This window comes from Chlorocebus sabaeus, chromosome 21, assembly GCF_047675955.1.
Source record: "Chlorocebus sabaeus isolate Y175 chromosome 21, mChlSab1.0.hap1, whole genome shotgun sequence".
In the NCBI taxonomy this organism is placed as follows: Eukaryota; Metazoa; Chordata; class Mammalia; order Primates; family Cercopithecidae; genus Chlorocebus; species Chlorocebus sabaeus.
In genome coordinates this window covers 65,142,034-65,163,779 of record NC_132924.1, presented here as the reverse complement: position 1 = coordinate 65,163,779, position 21,746 = coordinate 65,142,034, and the positions used below count along the sequence as shown (strand labels likewise).

The window sequence follows — 21,746 nt, the reverse complement described above, 5'->3', positions numbered from 1 at the left end:
ATAACGACATGGAGATGATGCAAGGTGAGGTCATATGCCTGGCATAGGTATCTGAACTCTTTGATATACAGAGTGGGGTTGGCCGAGAAAGAGCCTACATGCTCTTCAATCTTAGGTCTGCCAGTGAAAACAGCACATGGACCCGGACCACTCCTTCGGCACCTGCCACTTCCCACAAGGGGCACAGGAGGTCGGTCCTGGACCGGGTATGGGCTGAGACAGGCAAGGAGGAAGAGGTAGGAGAGACAGGATCCATCAGGTTTGGTGGGGACACAGGAGGAGTAGACAGAAGGGGTGGCACCAGCGAGGACAGAGATGACAACGGGTCAGAGTAAGGGGGAGGTTGAGCAGGGGACTGAAAGGGGGAGAGGGAAAGAGTATTAGGGGGCTCAGAGAAAGAGGAGGAATCGTCCTTCTCCTTGCTTGAGGGAGTAGATTTCACGAGCAAGACCTGGGCTAACGAACATCGGGCACAGAGGTATGGGCAGGAACGCAAGTCCTAAAAGACCTGACTATAGGGTACCTTGGACCATTTGCCTAGCCTCTTGCAAAACTTGGTCAGATGTGTGAGGTAATTAAAGTCTAGAGTGCCTTCTGTAGGCCACTGAGACTGATTATCTAATTTATACTGCGGCCATGCCACTGTGCAGAAGAAAATAAGCTGCTTTCGTTTTAGGTCTTGGCTGAGACCTAAAGCCTGGAAATTAGCCAAGAGGCACCCCAGAGGGGATTTTGGGTTTGGTTTGGACTGGGCAGTCCCCATGATCCTGAGGCGGGCAGTCCGGAGGCAACGGGAGCATCCTCCCACTGCCATGCAGAGTGCGGGGTATGGCGGCTTCCGGAGAGGTTGGACGTCTCCTAGTCCCTGGTGCCGAAGTCACAAGTGACGGACGGGGGAGGCCCTGACGTGGCCATGTTTTCAGGCAGGGACTCCCAGAGCCTGCAGGACGGGGGAAAACTTACCCAGCAGTAATCGAATTGAGTCTCGGATTTGGTGAAATGGCTCCTGGCTCAGAGAGGAGTTCCTGGCTCTGGGAGAGGAGAGCCTAGCCTGCCCGGCAGGGGTCCGGAGAGGGGTCTCCTCCCGGGTTTCAGCACCAGTGTAATGTAATGGGGAGCCGAGCAAGAAGACACGAGGCAGATGAGAACAGAGGTAGCCTTCATTGGGCTTGCGGGCGAGGTTCACCGGTCCTCTAGGAGAAGGGCTGAGGAAGTCGCGCTCGGGGCGGGTATCGGGGGCCTGTTATAGGGCGAGGTAGGTGGGGTTTATAGGTTTCGGTTTTCCTGAGTTAGTTTTCGATTTCTGAGGAATGACATGTCCAGGAGCTTGCACAGAGCAGGGGTTTTTTGGCAGGTGCCAGCCTTTTTCGCGCGCTGAGAGTCTTAGCAGGAAGTGAAGGGTGGGAAGTCCTAACAAAGGGCCTGCCATGTCGGGTGATACTGCCATGTTGGGTCTAGATTTCTGCCTAACATAAACCTCACTTGAACTTCTGTAGTATCTCTAGGGTTGGTTTCCAAGAGGGATTCAGCAGCCTATGCTAACTTGCCTTTTTTTTTTTTTTTTTTTAGGAAGCTAAAATCTTTATAATATCATTATAATTCTGTATTTAGTACTGAATATTTTCAAATTTGTTCACCATAGCTTGCAAATATAATAGTGTTTAAGAATCAAGTTGGAACATATTTTTAACTTTCCTTAAAATTTTGATATTCCCAGTTCTGATAGTATCAGCAGTGATGAGGAGGAGCTAAGGACTTTGGGAAGCAGTGGTAGTGAAAGCAGTACTCCAGAGAATGTCGGACCTCCTTTCCTCATGGATGAGAACAGTTGGTTCAACAAGTGTAAGAGAGTTAAACAAAAGTATCAGCTTACCCTGGAACAGAAGGTATTTTAAAATTATCAAAACACACTTAATTTTATTCTTGTTATTGCCTTTGAACTGTGACTGCCAAAATATTTTTAACTGAATAAAATTATTTATCCTTGGCTGCTTCTCTTCTGTTTTCAAATTGTCCTCCTTTTAATGAAAAATCAGGCAGTCATAGAAGATGCTTTTGTTTGTTGAACTTTTTCAAATTTTATGTTTTAACATAAAAACAAGCCATTATTTTAATAAGCAGTTTTATTTATGTATTTGAGATTTTAATTTCTATCATTAATTTTATAAAAGATTATTGGTTTGTGAAAATGCAGTGATTGCCTAAGCACGTACATCTGTTTTTTTGAAAATTAGATATTTTAGCAGCTCTTTTGTGTTAAGCACTGTAGTAGGCAAAGTGGAGTATATAACAGGAAGAAAACAAACTCTATTAAGGACTTTGTAACCATTACTTTCTTACTGTATTTTCTATTTTTCCCTTTTCTTCTTCTTTAATATCATTATTCATAGATGATATATATAAGAAAAGCCCAATGGAATTAGTGATAGAAATATTCAAAAAATTAAAAATGCAGTGGGGAAATTGTTATCATTTTACAAATATAAATAATTTTATCTATACAGATAGCTGTTGCTTAGAAAATACTTTTTAAATCCAAATTATATAGCTATAAACATTTGCATAATACATATGAAGAAAACTTTTCATGCACTATTGAAGGAGACTTGTGGTACCAGCAAGAATTCAGACTAAGATAATCTGAAAGTATCTTCACTGCAAAAATCTGAAAATGCTGAGTAGAATACAATTTTTTAAAAGTTTTATTCAGAGCTACTCTCTCAAGAAAAGGAACTCACTAGGGATCAGAAACATAGACCTAACACAATAAGAATATGTGCATATATTGAGAGAACTGTAGGTCCCAGGGATGGGGGTGAAGGCATAATTCCTTAACCTAGAAACTTGTATTTTAACACCAACAGGGAAACAGCAGGCATAGGACCCTGTCATTCAGGTGGAAATTGAACCTAGAATACAGGAGTGAGATGCAAAATGGCAGAGTAAACAAATAAATTTGTAAGGAAACCTTGGTTACATGAAATAGCAAAAATAATGACCAATATGGGGTGACATTGGTATACTGAAATATGTTTAACTGGCTGTTTTAGAGGAGATGGAAACAAGCCCTCAATTGTAGCGTTTGCCAATTTTTCTGGGATAAATACTCCCATCATGGCCAATTTAAAGGTACCAATATTACATCACTGAATGCAAAATTGGGAAGAGATGCACAGTAGAACACCATTCCATAGTATTTCTACTAAGATAGATGAAATAGACGTAAATGACTGTAAGAACATAGATAATAATAGTTAAAATATGGTGAAATAATTAGAAAGTGATGAATTTTGAGTAGTTATTACCTTTGTGTTTAATTTACTTAGTTGTAAATTTATATAATTTAATTTTTAATAACAGCAATGTTTAACAACTGAGTTAAATTTCTGAAATTTAACAGTCAGTTCTTGAGAGCCTATACAAGCCAGCTACAGACCACCACTGCGAGTACGAAAGCAGAGCAGAACTAAAACACTGACTAAAAAACATCAGAAAGAGTGAGAGATGCACAGTAGAACACCATTACATAGTATTTCTACTAAGATAGATGAAATAGATGTAAATGACCATAAGAACATAGATAATAATTAAAATATGGTGAAATAATTAGAAAGTGATAAATTTTGAGTAGTCTTTTGAGCTAGTCTTTCGAGGTCTTTGTAATATAGTGAAGGAGGTTAGAGACATTTTTAAATGTGTGTGCCTGTTTCCAAAATTAACATTTAGAAGTTACAATTAAGAGAATAGAAGTAGAATGTTTAATTTCCAAACTAGTAAAGGGAAAGAAAAGAAATAAGGAAAGATTGATCAGTATAATAGAAGGGAACACGTTAGAAAAAATACTTTTTAAAGTAAGCATTCACCAAGAATATATATCAGTGCTGAACTTACATCTGTTTCACAATATATCCATGAAAAATATGAAGCAAAAATTAATTAAATGTCCAGAATAAATTGATAATTCCATAATTATAATGAGAAATTTTAATGTCTTTCAGAGTAATTTATAGATTGAATGGATGTAGTGAACTTCAGTAACACAATTAATAAACCTGATCTAAAATATATTAAATGTTAACAATTAGAATATATAACCTTTTCAAGCATATATGGAACAGCTATAGTATCTTTTTGTTTTGTTTTGTTTTTTGTTTTTGTTTTTGAGATGGAGTCTCGCTTTGTCACCCAGGCTGGAGTGCAGTGGTGCAATCTTGGCTCACTGAAGCCTCCACCTCCTGGGTTCAAGTGATTCTCCTGCCTCAGCCTTCCAAGTACCTGGGACTACAGGCATGTGACACCATGCCTGGTTAATTTTTGTATTTTTAGTAGAGACAGGGTTTCATGACGTTGGCTAGGCTGGTCTCTAACTCCTGACCTCAAGTGATCTGCCCACCTCGGCCTCCCAAAGTGCTGGTATTACAGGCATGAGCCACTGCACCCGGCCAAATTTTTATGGAGCACACTAGGTCACAAAACAAATGTCCACAAATACCAAAGAAATGATACAATATTATCATTTTAGTATAACTTTTATGTTAATATAAGGTCATGTGAATAGTGCAGTAAAGTTATATATCAATACAAAAAGTTTAGCACCACCCACATGCAACCCATGAAATTAAAGAAAAAATTGTCTAAATTATAGGTCAAAAAATTGAGGAAATAGAATACTTTAAAATGAACGAGAATGAAAATAATGCATACTAACCGTGGTAAGTTGCCACACAACTTGTATAGTACTTATAGAAATACTTAGATATTTAGAAAAGAAACAATGAAATTTAAAGAGATAAGTATCCAAGAAGTAGTCAAAGAGCAACCAAACCAGTTCAAAAAGAAGGAAAGTAATAAAATAACAGATATTGGTGAAGTAAAAAACAAAGAAACATAATTAACAAAACCAAGAGATAATTATTTGTAAAAATTAATGAAATAGACATTCTAGCTAGAATAACTTTTTTTAAAAATTAAGGCACAGATAATCTTAAGAATGGAAGAATAGACAGCACAGCATAAATGTGGGAGAAACCCTCCCAATAATTATTAGAGAATATTTAAATAATTTTATAATACTTTGCAAAACAAAGAATTTTTATAAATACTACTTATCAAAACTGATAGATATATAGCCATTTAACAAATTGAATAAGTAGTTTAAAATCTATCCAATCCCCCACCAAAAAAAACTATCATGTATTGTTTTGGTGAGTCTACCAAATACAGTCATGCACTACATAATAATGTTTTGACCAACAATGGGTCATGTATATGAGGTGGTCCCGTAAGATTATAATGGAGATGAAAAATTCCTATCACTTAGTGATGTAGCCATGGTAATGTTGTAACACAATGCATTACTCATGTGTTTGTGGTGATGCTGGTGTAAATAAACCTATTTCCCTGCCAGTCATTAAAAACTATCATAAACAATTATGGACAGTACATAATACTTGATAAAGTACTGTTACTGGGTTACATATTTACTATACAATACTTTTTAGTCATTATTTTTTAGTGTACTCCTTCTACTTAAAAAACAAAAAAATTAAATGTAAAACAGCTTCAGGCAGGTCTTTTAGGAGGTAGTCCAGCAGTAGGCGTTGTGATCATGGGATATGACAGCTCCGTGTATTAGTGCTCCTGAAGTCTTTCCAGTCGGACAAGAGGAGGAAGTGGAAGACAGTGATATTGATTATCCTGACCCTGTGTAGGTCTAGGCTAATGTGTGTGTTTGTGTCTTCATTTATAATGAAAAAGTTTAAAAAGTTAAAATTTTTTTAAATGTGTAAATAGCAAAAAAGCTTGTAGAATAACGATGTTAAAAAGAAAATATTGTTGTATAGCTGTACAATGTATGTTTTAAACTGTTATTACGAAAGAGTCAAAAAGATTTTTAAAAGTTTGTAAAGTAAAAATGTTATAGTAAGCTAAGTTTAATTTAATTACTGAAGAAAGAAAACATAAAAATAAATTTAGTGTAGGCTGGGTGTATAGTGTTTATAAAGTCTGCAGTATGGTACAGTAGTTGTAGGCCTTTACATTCACTAACTACCCAATCACTGACTCACTTTGAGCAATTTCCAGTCCTGCAAGTTCCATTTCACAGTAATGGCCTACATAGTTGTGCCTTTTGTTAAAAAAAAATCTTTTATACCATATTTTTACTGTCCCTTTTCTATGTTTAGATATATAAATACTTGCTATTGTATTACAGTTGCCTACAGTACTCAGTATAGTAACATGCTGTACAGGTTTGTAGCCTAGGAACAATAGGCTATACCATCTAGCCTAGGTGTGTAGTAGGCTGTACCATCTAGGTTGGTGTAAGTACACTCTGTAATGTTCACAGAATGGCAAAATGGCCTAGCAACACATTTCTCAGAACATATCCCCATCATTAACTGGCACACAACTGTATGTGTGATCCCTATTTTATATGGACTGTTCCTGAGAATAGAAAAAGAAGGAATAGTTTTCAATGGATTTAATGAATCCCAGTATAACTTTTATACTAACATAAGATCAGGTGAATATAGTATCAAGTGGGAATGTGATCAGTATAAAACCAGTAGTAAGAACGATTACTACAATGGCAATATCAATAGCAGTATCTAGTAAATGTGAAGATATACACGGCCTATATCCTAGGAATTCTCCTCCTAGATAGATCTCCTCGAAACTCTTGGATGTGCATACCAGGAGACATAACAGAGTGTGTTCACAGCAATATTGTTTATATTAAGAAAAACCTAAAGTGATCCAAATGGTCATTGAGAGAACAGTGACAGAAGAGTGAATAAACTGCAATATTCATACAATGAAATACTATACAGTTTTTAGAGCAAATGAACTATAGCTAGACTCATCAATATAGACAAAACATTTTCAAAAAGATATTGATAAAACCAAGCAAAACTAAACAACTTATTGTTTAAGATGACACATATTTGTAGTAAAGCTGGAAAGAAAAGTAAAGAGATGATAAATACAAATCTAGGATATTGTTACCTTTGCAGAGGAGACAATCAAGGAAGGCATTATATTGGCTTTTAAGTATTGGTGATTAATCTAGGTGGTGGATATGTGAGTATTCTTTAATTACTAATGTTTATGAATATATATTGTTTATATTAAGCTGTATATATATGAAATATTCATTTATAAAAATTTAACTTCTGAGATTTTTATTATAGAAGAACAAACATTTGAGAATTATCAGGAAAAAATATGAAAAGCTCTTGAAGAATAGTATTAGCTACTCTTAACATGTATCATAAATCTAAAATAGGTGAAAGTTTATTAATGACACATGAATAGGGTAACATGTAATAGAAGAATACTTTAAAAAGATTCTAATTAAAAATCCTTAGAGGAATTTGAAAATACTTTGCAACTAAAAAGAATAGAATGCCATGGGAAGAGAACAATCAGAAAACAGGAAAGAGCTTTTGAAAATTAAAAATATGATTTCCTGAATTCAGAAATTTAGTACAAAGGGTTCGAGGATAAATTCAGTAAGGTTTCCTAGAAAGCAGGGCAGAAGGACGAAGAAAAAGTAAATCTCTTAAAAGGTTAAGAGATCATTCCAAAAGTCTTATATCTATTACGTGTTTACCAATAATAATAGCTAGTAATTATACATTGCATGCAGTGTACTAGACACTGTTCCAAGCAATTTACCTGTATTGATTCATTTAATCCTACCAAGTAGGGTACTCTGATGGGTCCTACTTTTTTAGATGGTGAAACTGTGGCACAGAGAGCTTAAGTAACTTGCCCAAGGACACATAGCTGATAAGTGGTGAAACTGGAATATGACACTAGGCCGGCAGGCCTAACCAAAACATTATACTACCTCTCACTAACATATTAATGCTAAAATGTTAATGTCTATGTGTTTTTGAAAAATAATCACAAAGAGGCAACTTTCTAATTGGTTATTCTGTTTTTAGGTCTGTATTTTGAAGCTAGGAGTCATGCAGTTGTTTTGAAGCTTAGAATTACAATGTTTTAACTAAGTTTTGCATCAAATTAGTTTCTCAAACTTCAGAGAAGAGTTTTAAATAATGGAGAATATATGTTAAATTTTTATATTCAATTAAAACACATTTTTTACTAATTTATCAGTAATGCTTTGAAATTATTTCATTATAATATAAATAGGAATAACATTTAAGCTACTCAGCATTTATCTTCAGGATATGTATTAGAATTTTGCAGTTGCTATATCTTGATGATACTGGATTTCCAGGGTTACCTTGAAGAACTCTTACGACTTCGAGAGAACCAGCTATCTGAATCTGTCTCCCAGAATAAAATACTACTTCAAAGGATTGAAGATTCTGATCTGGCCCATAAACTGGAGAAGGAACAATTAGAATATATAATTGTGGAGCTTCAAGATCAGCTGTAAGTACAAGCCTTTTAGAAAAATGTTGGTAGTATGTAAACATTAAGACAAAATGTCATGTTTTAATATAGGAGGCAAATTCCAGTAAATCTGATTGCTTGTTAATTCTTTTTCACCTACACATTTTTTGAAAGTTTACTTTTGTTTTTGTTATTACAAAAGTAATCCATGTTAATTTCAGAAACTTAAAAAAACACAAGAAGAGGCCGGGTGCAGTGGCTCATATCTGTAATCCCCCGCACTGGGGAGGCTGAGTTGGGCAGATTGCTTGAGCCCAGGAGTTAGAGACCAGCCTGGGCAATGTGGCAAAACCCCACCTCTACTAAAAATATAAAACATTAGCTAGGCATGGTGGCATATGTCTGATTGAGCCACAGCATTGCATTCTGGGTGACAGAGCAAGACTCTGTCAAAAAAAAAAAAAGAAAGAAAGAAAGAATAAGAATAAGAAAATACAAGAAGAGAGTAAAAATTACCTTCAGTTGTGTTACCCAGCATAAACTGGTTATAACTTGGTATATATTATTCCAAATGCGTATGTATAATTCTTAAAGTAGTTATTGATTGACTGATTATAAAGAGATGGTATTTAGACTAGTGCTACTCAAAGCATAGTGCTGGTATGTTAACTGTTACTAGGTTGTGCCAGAATGTCACTAAGCAGAGTTTAGGATAGCTGAGTTATTTCTTAATAGCAAGACTCTTTTTGATGAAGAAAGCAGTATATGGAGCTACTTTCTGGTACAAGCCTCTTGTCACTGTTCAAAGCACTTGTACTAATCATGTTTTGTCAGGCTTGCTTTGTTCAATTGTTTATTGTGAAAATTTTCACATATGAATATGTAATCTTAAAAAATAATTTAAATTTTTTTATTTTGAAGTAATTTCAAATTTTCAGAAAAGTTATAAGGACAGTACAAAGAATTCCCATATGACCTTTCCTAGATTCATTATTTTCAACATTTTGCCACATTTGTCTTATAATTCTGTTCCTTTCTCTAAACACGTATACATTTTTTAACCACTTGAGAGGTTGCATACATTATGGTCCTTCATTCCTTACTGCTTCAGTGTCATTGTTAAGAACTAAAATGTTCCCTTATATGATGATAGTTCAGTTGTCAATTAAAGATATTTAAATTGGGGGCCGGGTGCGGTGGCTCAAGCCTGTAGTCCCAGCACTTTGGGAGGCCGAGACAGGCAGATCACGAGGTCAGGAGATCGAGACCATCCTGGCCAACACGGTGAAACCCCATCTCTACTAATAAATAAAAAAACTAGCCGGGCGAGGTGGTGAGCGCCTGTAGTCCCAGCTACTCGGGAGGCTGAGGCAGGAGAATGGCGTAAACCCGGGAAATGGAGCTTGCAGTGAGCTGAGATCTGGCAACTGCACTCCAGCCTGGGCGACAGAGCAAGACTTCGTCTAAAAAAAATAAAATAAAATAAAGATATTTAAATTGATGTACTTTCACCTCTAATTCATTTTCTAGTTTTGTCAAATGTCTAAATAATGTCCCTTACTACAAATTTTATTTCTTTGGTACTGGGTCCAATTCAGGATTGTGTTTGCATGTGGTTGTCAGCCACTTTAAACTTAAAACAGTTTTCAGTCTTTTTCTTGCATGAGATTGATATTTCTAAAGAAAACTAGCTAGAATTCTTATAGAATGCCCTTTAATTTGTGTTTGTTTACTTTTTCCTTATGATTAGAATGAGCTTGTCCATTATCAGCTGGATTACAAAATAAGTAGTTATGTTCTGTTGGGGATATGAACACCCAGAGGCACATAGTCTGTTGGACCTTTATTAATGATATTAATATTACTCATTTGGTTAAGATGTTTTTCTCTTCTGTATAGTTACTGCTGTTCCTTCTGTTCCTTATAAATTAATTAATGCGTAATTTATAAGTAGATACTTTAAAAATTTCAACTTTTATTTTGGATTCAGGAGGTATATTTGCAGGTTTGTTACACAGGTATGTTACATGATGCTGAGATTTGGGGTATGATTGATCCTGTCACCCAGGTAGTCAGCATAGTACCCAATAGGTAGTTTTTCAACCCTTACCCCCGACCCTTCCTCTCCCTTCTCATAGTCCCCTGTGTCTAATAATGCCATCTTTATGGCCAAGTGTGCCGAATATTTAACTACCAGCTATAAATGAGAGCATGAGGTATTTGGTTTTCTGTTTCTGCATTAAATCACTTAGGATAATGACCTCTAGCTGCATCCATGTTGCTGCAAAGGACATGCTTTCATTCTTTTTTATGGCTGCATAGTAGTCTGTGGTGTTGATGTACCATATTTTCTTTATCCAATCCACTGTGAATGGGCTCCTCAGTTGATTCTACGACTCTGCTATTGTCAATAGTGCTGTGATTAACATAGGAGTGCGTGTCTTTTTGGCAGAACAATTTATTTTCTTTTGGATATATACCTAGTAATGGTATTGCTGGGTTGAATGGTAATTCTGTTTTAAGTTCTTTGAGAAATCTCCAAACTGCTTTCCACAGTGGCTGAACTAATTCATTCCCATCAATAGAGTGTAACCATTCCCTTTTCTCCATAGCCTTATCAGCATCTGTTGTTTTTCAACTTTTTAATAATAGCCCTCTGACTAGTGTCAGAATGGTTTTGATTTCCGTTTATCTGATGATTATTGTGTTGAGCATTTTTTTTTCACATTTGTTGGCTGCTTGTGTGTCTTCTTTTAAGTATCTGTTCATGTCTTTTGCCCAATTTTTACTGGGATTATTTGTTTTTTTCTTGTTGATTTAAGTTCCTTACAGGTTCGAGATGTTAGACATTTGTTGGATGCATAGTTCGTGAGTATTTTCTCCCATTCTGTAGGTTGTCTGTTTACTCTGTTGATAGTTTCTTTTGCTGTGTAGAAGCTCTTTGGTTTAATTAGGTCCCACTTGTCAATTTTTGTTCTTGTTGTAATTGCTTTTGAGGACTTAGTCATAAATTCTTTTCCATATATTACATTATTCTGTATATGGCTACCCAGCTATCACAGCACCACTTATTGAATAGGGAGTCCTTTCTCCATTGCTTATTTTTGTCAACTTTGTCAAAGATAAGATGGATTGTGGGTATGTAGCTATATTTCTAGGTTCTCTGTTCTGTTCCATCAGACTTTGTGTCTATTTGTGTAACAGTACCATTCTGTTTTGGTTACCGTAGCCATCCTTGTAATATAGTTTAAAGTTGGGTAACGTGATACCTCTAGCTTTGTTGTTTTTTTTAATTAGGATTGATTTGGCTATTTTTGTTCCATATGAATTTTAGGATGTCTTTTCTAATTCTCTGAGAAATGGTGCTGGTATTTTAATAGGTATTGCATTCAATCATGCAATTTGTTCTGTAGGTTGCTTTGAGCAGTGTATGGTCATTTTCACAGTATTGATTCTTCCAATTCATGAGCATAGAATGTTTTTCCATTTGTTTATGTCATTTCTTTCAGCAATGTTTTGTAGTTCTCCTTGTAGAGATCTTTCGCCTAATTGCTTAGATATATTCCCAGGTATTTTGTGCATGTGTGGCTATTGTAAATGGGATTGTGTTTTTGAGGTAACTCTCAGATTGACCGTTATTGGTGTATAGAAGTACAACTGATTTTTATACATTGATTTTGTACCCTGAAACTTTACTGAAGTTGTTCTTCAGTTCTAGGAGCCTGTTGGTGGTGGTCAAGATTTTCTAGGTATATAATTATATCATCAGGAGGTTGTCAAGGTTTTCTAGGCATATAATTATATCATTAGGAAAGAGAGACAATATGACTTTTCCTTTACCAATTTGGATGCTTTTTATTTCTTTTTCCTATTGCTCTGGCTAGGACTTCTAGTACTATGTTGAATAGGAGTGGCCAGAGTGGGTGTCCTTGTCTTGTTCCACCTCCCAGGGAGAATGTTTCCAGCTTTTGCCTGTTCAGTGTGATGTTGGCTGTAGGTCTGTCTTAGATGGCTCTTATTATTTTAAGATACATTCCCTCAATACCTAGTTTTTTGAGGGTTTTTATCATGAAGGGATGTTGGATTTTATGGAAAGCGCTTTCTATGTCTATTGATATGATCATATGGTTTTTGTTTTTCATTTCGTTTATGTGGTAAATCACATTTATTGATTTGCTTATTTTAGCCATCCTTGCATCCTAGGAATAAAGCCTACTTGATCATAGTTAACTAACTTTTAGAGGTGCTGCTAGATTTAGTTTGGTAGTATTTTATCGAGTATCTTTGCCTCTGTGTTCATTAGGGATACTGGCCTAAAGTTTTCGTTTTTTGTTGTGTCTTTCATTTTGGTATCAAGATGATGCTGGCTTCCTAGAATGTGTTATAAAAGAGTCCATCCTTCTTGATATTTTGGAGTAGTTTCAGTAGGATTGACACCAGCTCTTCTTTGTACATCTGGTAGAATACAACTGTGAATATATCTGGTCCAGGACTTTTCTTAGTTGGTAGGTTTCTTATAACTGTTTCAGAGTTTATTGCTCTGATTAGGTTCTCAATTTCTTCCTGGTTTAATCTTGGGAGGTTGTGTGTTTCCGGCAATTTATCAGTTTCCTCTCAATTTTCTAGTTTGTGTGCATAAAACTGTTCGTAATAGTCTCTGAAGATATTTTATATTTCTGTAGGATTAGTTGTAATGTCAACTCTGTCATTTCTCATTGTGCTTATTTGGATCTTCTTTCTTTTTTTCTTTGATAATAGCTAACAGTCTATCAATCTTGTTTATCCTTTCAAAGAAATGATGTTTAGTTTTATTGATCCTTTGAATAGGTTTTTGTGTCTCAGTCTTGTTCAATTCTGCTCTGATTTCAGTTATTTGTTTTCTTCTTCTAGCTCTGGGGTTAATTTATTTTTGTTCTTTTAGTTCCTCTAGGTACGATGTTAGAGTGTTGATTTAAGATCTTTCTAACTTCTTGATGTAGACATTTACTGATAAAAACTTTTAACACTGTTTTTGCTGCATCCAAGAGATTTTGGTATGTTGTATCTCTTTTTCATTTATTTTAAAGAATTTTTAAATTTCTGTCTTAACTTCATTGTTTACCCAAAAGTTATTCAGGTGTAAGTTTGATGCCAGTGTGACTGTGATTTTGAGAGATTTTCTTGCTATTCACTTCAATTTTTCTTCCACTGTGGTCCACATACGTGCTTGGTATGATTTCAGGTTTTTAAAATTTTATTTGGACTTGCTTTATGGCCAAGCATGTAGTCAAACGTAGAATATGTTCAGTGTGCAGATGAAAATAAAGTGTATTGTGTGGTTGATGGGTGGAGTATTCTTTAGATGTCAAATTGGACAAGTCAAATTTACATCCAGAGTTTGTTAGTTTTCTGTGTTAATGATCCGTCTAATGCTTTCAATGGGGTGTTGAAGTCCATTACTATTATTGTGTGACTAAGTCTTTTGTAGGTCTAGAAGTACTTGCTTTATGAATCTAGGTGCACCAATGTCTGTGTGTGTGTGCACGTGTGCGTGTGCGTGCATGTGTGTGTGTGTGTATGACAGTTGTATTGAACTTGTACAATTTTCATTGTATTGAACTCTTTATCATTATGTAATGACCATAATGACCTTCTTTGTCCTTTTTTAATGTTGTTTCTTTAAAGTATGTTTTATCCGATATAAGAATAGGACCCCCTGCTCTTTTTTGGTTTTAGTTTGCATGGCAGATCTTTCTTCATGTCTTTACTTTGAGCCTGTGGGTTTCATTATATGTGAGATGGTTCTCTTGAAGATAGCAGATGGTGATTGGGTCTTGTTCTACTAGCCACCGTGCCTCTCTGTGTTTTTTAAGTGGGGCATTTAGACCATTAACATTCACGGTTAATATTGCTATGTGATGTTTAGATCCTATCCTGGTGCTGTTAGCTAGTTGCTTTGTAGTGTTGATTGTGTAGTCTCAATAGGGTCTGCAGGCTGTGTATTTAAGTGTGTTTTTGTGGTAATACAGATTGTTATATCATTTCTGTGTCTACAACTCCCTCAAGTATCTCTTGCAAGGCTGGTCTATTGGTAATGAATTCTCATAGTGATTGTTTGTCTGGAAAATATTATACATTTCCTTTTCTTATGAAGCTTAGTTTGGTGGGATATTAAATTCTTGACTGGTATTTCTTTTCTTTAATAATGCTGAAAATATGTTCCCAGTCTCCTCTAGCCTGTATAGCTTCTGTTGGGAAGTCTACTGTTAGCTTGATAGGATCCCCTTTGTAAGTGATATGTCCCTTTTCTGTAGGTGCCTTTGAGATTTTTTCGTTCACATTGACCTGGAAAGTCTGAAGATTCTGTGTCTTGGGTGTGGTCATCTTGTATAGTATCTCATAAGGGTTCTATGAATTTTTTTTTAATTTATATGCCAACCTATCTAGTGAGATTGGGGAAATTTTTCAGTTCCAGAAGTTCACTTTAGTTCTTTCTTAAAATGACTATGTTGTCATTCAACTCTTAGATTGTTTCACTGGCTTCCTTGAAATGGATTTCAACTTTCTTTTCAATCTTGTTAAGTTTCCTTGCCATCTAGATTTTGAATTCTATGTCTGTCATGTCTGATATTTCAATCTGATTAGGATTCATTGCTGGGGAGCTAGTGTGATCCTTTAGAGGTAAGGAAATGCTCTGACTTTTTGAATTGCTGGAGTTCTTGTGCTGATTTCATCTCAGCTGAGGGGGCTAGTGTTTCTTTTTCTTTTATAAACTGCTCACATTTGGATGGGGCTGGTTTTCATTTTCTCTCTTTCTTTTTTTTTTTTTTTAATCCCTTGAGGGTTCGACTGTTGTGTATAATTGGTTGGCTTTGTTTTTGGGTCTTTTCAGAGGGCCAAGGTTCTGTATGGGTTCCTTAGTTTGGGCTAGTTTCCTCATTGGGTTTCACAGGCATTGTGTGCTAAAGGAATTTATTTTTGTTTGATGGTGTAATTCAGGATGTGATGCAGTAGATGGCATTTAAGAGTAAGGGCTGGCAGATATGCTTACTCAGCTGTAAGCCTCCTTTGTATTTGAGTACCTTCATAGCAGTGCTTTGGGGAGGGGGAGATGTGGTGGTAGGGGAGATGCGGTGAGGGGAGATGTGGTAGGGGCAAAATGTTGTTGCAGGGTAGAAGATTACCCCCTCACTAAGCCTGTTCCTAGGTATTGGGGGAACCCCTCCAATCATGGATGTCTTGCCTATGCTTCCTTAGCCCTAAGGGGGACCCTGGTTGGCTGCACACCCCCTCCCTTAGGGACAGCTCAAGCTGAAGCTTAGATCACCAAAGACTCACAACTCCCTGGGGACCCACTGGTCCTCTGAGCTTGGCAGAGTCAGAGTAGGTTGTGGGATATGTCTTTTGGTGGTCTGATGATGAACCGGATCAAGGGCAGAGGATCCCCAGGCAGGGTGTTGGTGCCACAGATGTATAGCTCATGTGGTGCCTGCAGTCCAGGGTTTTTAGCCTGGCAGATGGCTGTGGGATCCCCCAAGCAGATCTCCCTCCAGTGTCTGCCCCAGGAACAGACCTAACGAGCTGGATTTGTCCCAAGCTTTCTGTGCTGAAATTGCTGGGCTGTCCCAGGTGTTCCAGGCCATGGGGCTCCCTCAAGTAGAAGGTGCGACTGGCCAACAGACTGAACCCTTCCCAGGCTGGTCTTGGGGAAGGAAGGATGCCCAGCTCCCTTGGCAGCACATGAACTCACGCCTCCCTGTTTCTGTTCTGAGTGGGGGCTCCCTCCTCACTAGTGGTCTAACCACAGATCTCAGTTTTGAAACCCTGGGCAGTGTACTCCCACCCTGGGAGGATGGGACTGGGCCTGCAGCTTTGTCCTCTGGCCCCATGGGGTTGAACACCAGCTGTGCTGGGGGAGCTAAACTGTTCCCAGGTCACTGGCAGAACATTCAGGTGGAGCAGTGAGGCTGTGCTGTGTGCACCTTCTTACAAGAATGGCGAGGCAGGTGGCTTTGAGAGGAGCTGGAAGACAAGGGGACATGTGGATCAACCTTGCCCAATCGCATGAGAAAGGGAGCCCTACTTTCTCCTCTGGCTCTGCAGTCAGTAGGGGCTACAGTTACTCAGAGCAAGATGGAGAGGCTTGGGGGATGGAAACCTATGGTTGCATTTTACTGTAGCTGTCTCATGTTCCACCAACCCTTCTGAGCTCTGCACAGGTTTGAGCTCTGCCTTTGCATACTCTGTGGGCAATTCCTTTGCCAATTCAAATGTCTGTGTGGGTTGTGGGATCTTTTATAGTTAGGATCCCAGAGGTGTGGTGTTCTGTAGTTCCTTCACTCTCCCCTTACCTTGGCTCTGTTCAGGACCAAGAGCCGGTCCTTGTGTTAAGAGATTCTATGCAGGCTTTCCAGCTTCCTCTTTAACCTTGGTGTCTGCATCACGTCTCTGTCAACTTTCAGTGTTTTCTCTCAAACAATCTGTTTGAAATGTGATGGTTTACTTGATATTTTGGTTTCTCTTGAAGGGAGATGTGTTTCCTGGCTATATCTAATTGGCTATCTTGTCCCCTCCCTCCTAAAAACTTTCCTAGAATTGGACTCTGCAGACACTGGCCCAGTGGCAGCGCAGCTCTACTTCCTCCTTCCAGTGTTATTTTGTAATGAGATACTTTGAGACTAAGTAGATATAAAAGATGATTTTTTTAAGTTAGAAAGTTTTATTAAGGAACAAAAAAGTTTAATATTTTTTAGGAATTTGTATCTCGATGAAAATGATTATGTCAAAAAAAATTATATTTACATATTTTTCTTCTTTTTAATGGTATTTTAAAGAGAGTTTGTCCTATGGGGCATCACTGGGTAGGGAAGAGGTTAAGACTTTTCTTAACCCCTTGCTTCCATTAGCAGGGAGAAAAATATCAAGAGCCAAACACTAGAGATTTCTGGTTATTAAAAACCAGATTTCTGGTTATCTAAAATCATAATTTTACAATTAAAATATTAAGAAGATAGTTTCATTTTTCTTTTGCAAGCAATACTGGTAGTTTAAATGCTTTTAACATAAAAATAATTATGAAATCACTTTATTTTTTCAAGAGATATTTTCATTTGAAGAATTAAATTTAAATGGATCACATTTATCTTACTTTGGATAATTGAAAGAAAACAAAGACTTTCAAACTTTTAAGTTTGAGAAATTAATCTACCTGAGTTATGATTTTGTCATATTTCTGGATATAAGAGTGCCATTGGCCGGGCGCGGTGGCTCAAGCCTGTAATCCCAGCACTTTGGGAGGCCGAGATGGGCGGATCACGAGGTCAGGAGATCGAGACCATCCTGGCTAACACGGTGAAACCCCGTCTCTACTAAAAACACAAAAAACTAGCCGGGCGAAGTGGTGGGCGCCTGTAGTCCCCGCTACTCGGGAGGCTGAGGCAGGAGAATGGCGTAAACCCGGGAGGCGGAGCTTGCAGTGAGCTGAGATCCGGCCACTGCACTCCAGCCCGGGCGACAGAGCAAGACTCCGTCTCAAAAAAAAAAAAAAAAAAAAAAAAAAAAGAGTGCCATTGATCCTCTTGATTTTTGCAAAGTAAGCTTTCAATTGTCTTTAATACCTTTAATGTAATACCTTTAATTTTAAATATTACTAGAGCAACAAAAAAAATTATGGCCACTGATCAAAATTAGACTGTTTTCTTGAGTTTAGAGGTTAAAGATCTACTTTCATACAGTATGGCTTCAATTTCTAGACAGGCATAAGGCGTAAATTGGTGTCTTAAAAGATTCTTTTGTACAAAAACCACTTTCAAGGATACGGAACAGGAGCATAAGATACATTTCTTTGTGAATGTCCACAATTCACTACTTTATCAGAATCAGCTTTAAGAAATGCAGAACGGTGTGGATATTTTTGCAGCTATAGTGAAAGAGTGAACATGTTTTGTACTTATCTTCCTGAGATTTTTTTTAAAAATCAACTGTTAAGAAGGCCTACAATCAAAGTTGGGCATTGAAATTTCCTTTGTTAGTCCTGAGAAGATAAAAGTAGCCCCGAGAAAATTAAAATTATAAAGGAAAAGGCCAGAGAAGGAATACTGACAGGTAGAATGTGAGGCATGTAATATTTGTTTCTACATTGTATTGATTTTTTTTCCTGGGCAATTTAAATCCTGAGTCACTTATTTTTATGATTTTCTTGATGATTAGATGTATTTTGAATTACTGTTAAAGTGCTTTTTTGCTGCATCTTTGAATACTCATAAAATCTATACATTTTGTAGTTTGGGCAACAGAGTACAAGTTAGTATGGAGTATTATAGGAGCATTCTAAAGCTCTCTTGAAAATCAGAGAGATTTCTACACTTTCCAGTTGTGAGCTCTTAATGTTTTAGAGCCTCTGTTTCTTCATCTGTGTAACAGAGATAAAATACTTACTTTGTGAATCATTATGAGTATTAAATGGTATTAGGTATATTTTTTAAAAAGGCATTCAAAGAAGGTTTATTCCTCTGCTTTTATTTATGGAAACCTTAAAATCTCCTTCATAAATTCACTCAGGGAGATAAGTAGAAAATTAAAACCTTATGTCAAAATGCTAAGGATCAAACAATGAATTTTGACTCTTATCATATTATCCCCAAGTTCCAAGAAACTCACTTTTGAGTTCTGATTTCCAAATGGCAATGGGATTAATCTTTAAAATAATGGTATAGATTTGTATGTACCATGCATGTAAGACATATTTGTTTACTTCTTAACAGATATCACTTGTAACTGTAATTCTTTTTGTCAGTCATATGTTTGCTGCAATATTAATTTAAAGTAGTTTAAAGGCATTGACAAAGGTATATTTGAATGATTAAGATTATGGTGGGCCAAGCACAGTGGCTCATGCCAGTAATCCCAGAGCTTTGAGAGGCCAAGGCGAGAGAATCACTTGAGGCCTGCAGCTCAAGACCAGCCTGGAAAACACAGCAAGACCCCATCTCTACAAAATTCGAAAATTAGTTGGGTGTGGTGCTGTGTGCCTGTAGTCCTAGTTTTTTGGGAGGAACTATGATGGTGTAAGTGCATTCCAGTCTAGGTAACAGAGTGAGACACTGTGTCCAAAACAAAGAGAAAAAGATTTTGTTGGGTAGAATATTTAAGGATTGAATCATTTCAATCTTCTACTATTATGATTAGTAATCATAGTATAATTTCATTGGGAGATATGGCATTATTGTAGACTTTGGTTCTTATGGTTTTATGGAAATCTGTGTACAACTCGACTTTATTTTGCTCTAGTAACTGTTTTAACTCTTATTTATCTATTAAATTTTATTCAATAAAAGAAATATAAACAAGCTTAAAGTACCAGTTGTACTTTGGATCAGTATATAGCAAGTTTGTTAAAAGATTAAAAAATATATTCTGTTTATGGCCTTTTTAAAACTTATTGTCAAAATAATTTATGCTAATTGGTGGAAAAACTTCAGTTTTGAATTTAGTATTTTTCAGTAAACGTATATTTAAATGTATACTTTGTACCTGAGATTGCCAAGTAGTTGAGAATATTGACAATAATAATAGGCATGTTCTCTTTTTACATGGGATTCAAAATCTCCTGAAGTAGATTTAACATCATCAATCACATTGTTATTTGAAGGGTGCCATATGTAAGAGAGGGATTTTGTCAACATCTAGAGGTATAGACCGTCAGATAGATGATCTGTTGTACAAATGATTCTTTGTAGAACATGCATTCCAACCTCAGGAATAAATAGCCACAGAACAGTGTGCAAAGCTTGAACATATTTGTCATATTTAACACCAATAATTGTTTTCTATTTTGTTTTCCTAGTTAGCTGATGAATGTTTTTTCTCTTTATGGTTTGAAAGATTATGGCAACAGTAACCTGTCCTGTATGGTTTCCTAGTAAAGAAACTGAAGTGTCACTCATAGTGAAATATAAGTAAAGAATAATTCATTGTTAAAACTAGGCCATTGTTACAGTTGAAAAGCCAATTTGATATAGTTCATAGTGAGTACTGATGGCATGATCTATCAGCCTGCAAACTACAAGTCAGTGATACTATGCCATTCTAATGCACAAGTTTAAGATGAGTGGTATGAATCCTAACAACAGTACAATGATATTACAATGGACAGATTATGACAGTTCCTACTCATCTGGTCATGTGTACATTTTGGCAGGTAATTAAAATTTAAAATTAAAATCATGTTAATATGTATTACATAATCTACTGTCCATACATGGATGAAAAATCAAGAAAATGTATCCAGAAGAGAAAAATGCTAAGCCCCAGAAAGGTAAAACCATGTTCTGTTGCACTTCCTTGGGTATTGATTGGAAATTAGATATTACAACAGAAAAGAGTAGTAATTTGATATTGATAGTATTTCCTCTGCCTGAAGAAAGAGCAAGAATGACTTCGTATTGTGGTTTGAGTGCCAGCTTACCCTCAGTAGAATAGAACATCAAGTAAATTATTAAGGTTTTTGACTACCATCCTTGGCCGCCAGACAGCATTTCTGGACCCACCCAGGGCCTGGGCAACTTACTGCCCTGAAGGGAAGGACACAAGCCTGGCTGGCTTCACTATCTGCTGATCCTAGAACCCTAGGGCCTTGAGTGAACATAGGTGGTAGTCTGGTAGTGGTTGCAGCAGTGCTTGGGTGAGACCCAGTGCTGTCCTAGCTTCAGGTATGACCTAGTGCAGTCCCAGTGATGGTGGCCATAGGAGGGCTTACATCACCACACCCCCCAGTTCCAGGTGGCTCAACACAGAGAGAGAGACCCTGTTTGTTTGAGAGAAAGTAAGGGAAAAGGACAATAGTCTTTTACTGGTAATCCAGAGAATTCTTCCATATCTTATCCAAGACTGTAGCAGGACGAGTGGCAGACAAATCTCCTCAGACACCGAGTTAAAGAAGGAAGGGGTTTATTCGGCCGGGGACATCAGCAAGACTTCTCTCTCAAGAGCTGAGCCCCCGAGTGGGCAACTCCTGTCCCTTTTAAGGGCTCACAACTCTAAGGGGGTGCCTGTGAGAGGGTCGTGATTGATTGAGCAAGCAGGGGGTACGTGACTGGGGACTGCATGCACCAGTAATTAGATCGGAACAAAACAAGATAGGGATTTTCACAGTGCATTTCTATACAATGTCTGTAATCTGTAGATAACAGAACCAATTAGGTCAGGGGTTGATCTTTAACTATCAGGCCCAGGGTGCGGCACCGGGCTGTCTGCCTGTGGATTTCATTTCTGCCTTTTAGTTTTTACTTCTTTTTCTTTGGAGGCAGAAATTGGGCATAAGACAATATGAGGGGTGGTCTCCTCCCTTAAGACCACTAAGGCAGTACCTCTATGAGTCTGTAAAAACCACAGTGTTA

General features: G+C 37.0%; 1 protein-coding gene across 9 annotated transcripts in view; it reads left to right on the top strand.

Annotated features, from left to right (window-relative positions):
* Positions 1 to 21,746, top strand: part of RUNDC3B (RUN domain containing 3B) — a 182,891-nt gene that overhangs the window by 118,616 nt on the left and 42,529 nt on the right. For all 9 annotated transcript variants that reach the window (XM_007982295.3, XM_007982296.3, XM_007982293.3 and 6 more), the window contains 2 exons: positions 1,718 to 1,886; positions 8,252 to 8,409. In XM_007982295.3, the coding sequence (XP_007980486.2) occupies positions 1,718 to 1,886; positions 8,252 to 8,409 (327 nt within the window). The remainder of the gene's footprint in view (positions 1 to 1,717; positions 1,887 to 8,251; positions 8,410 to 21,746) is intronic.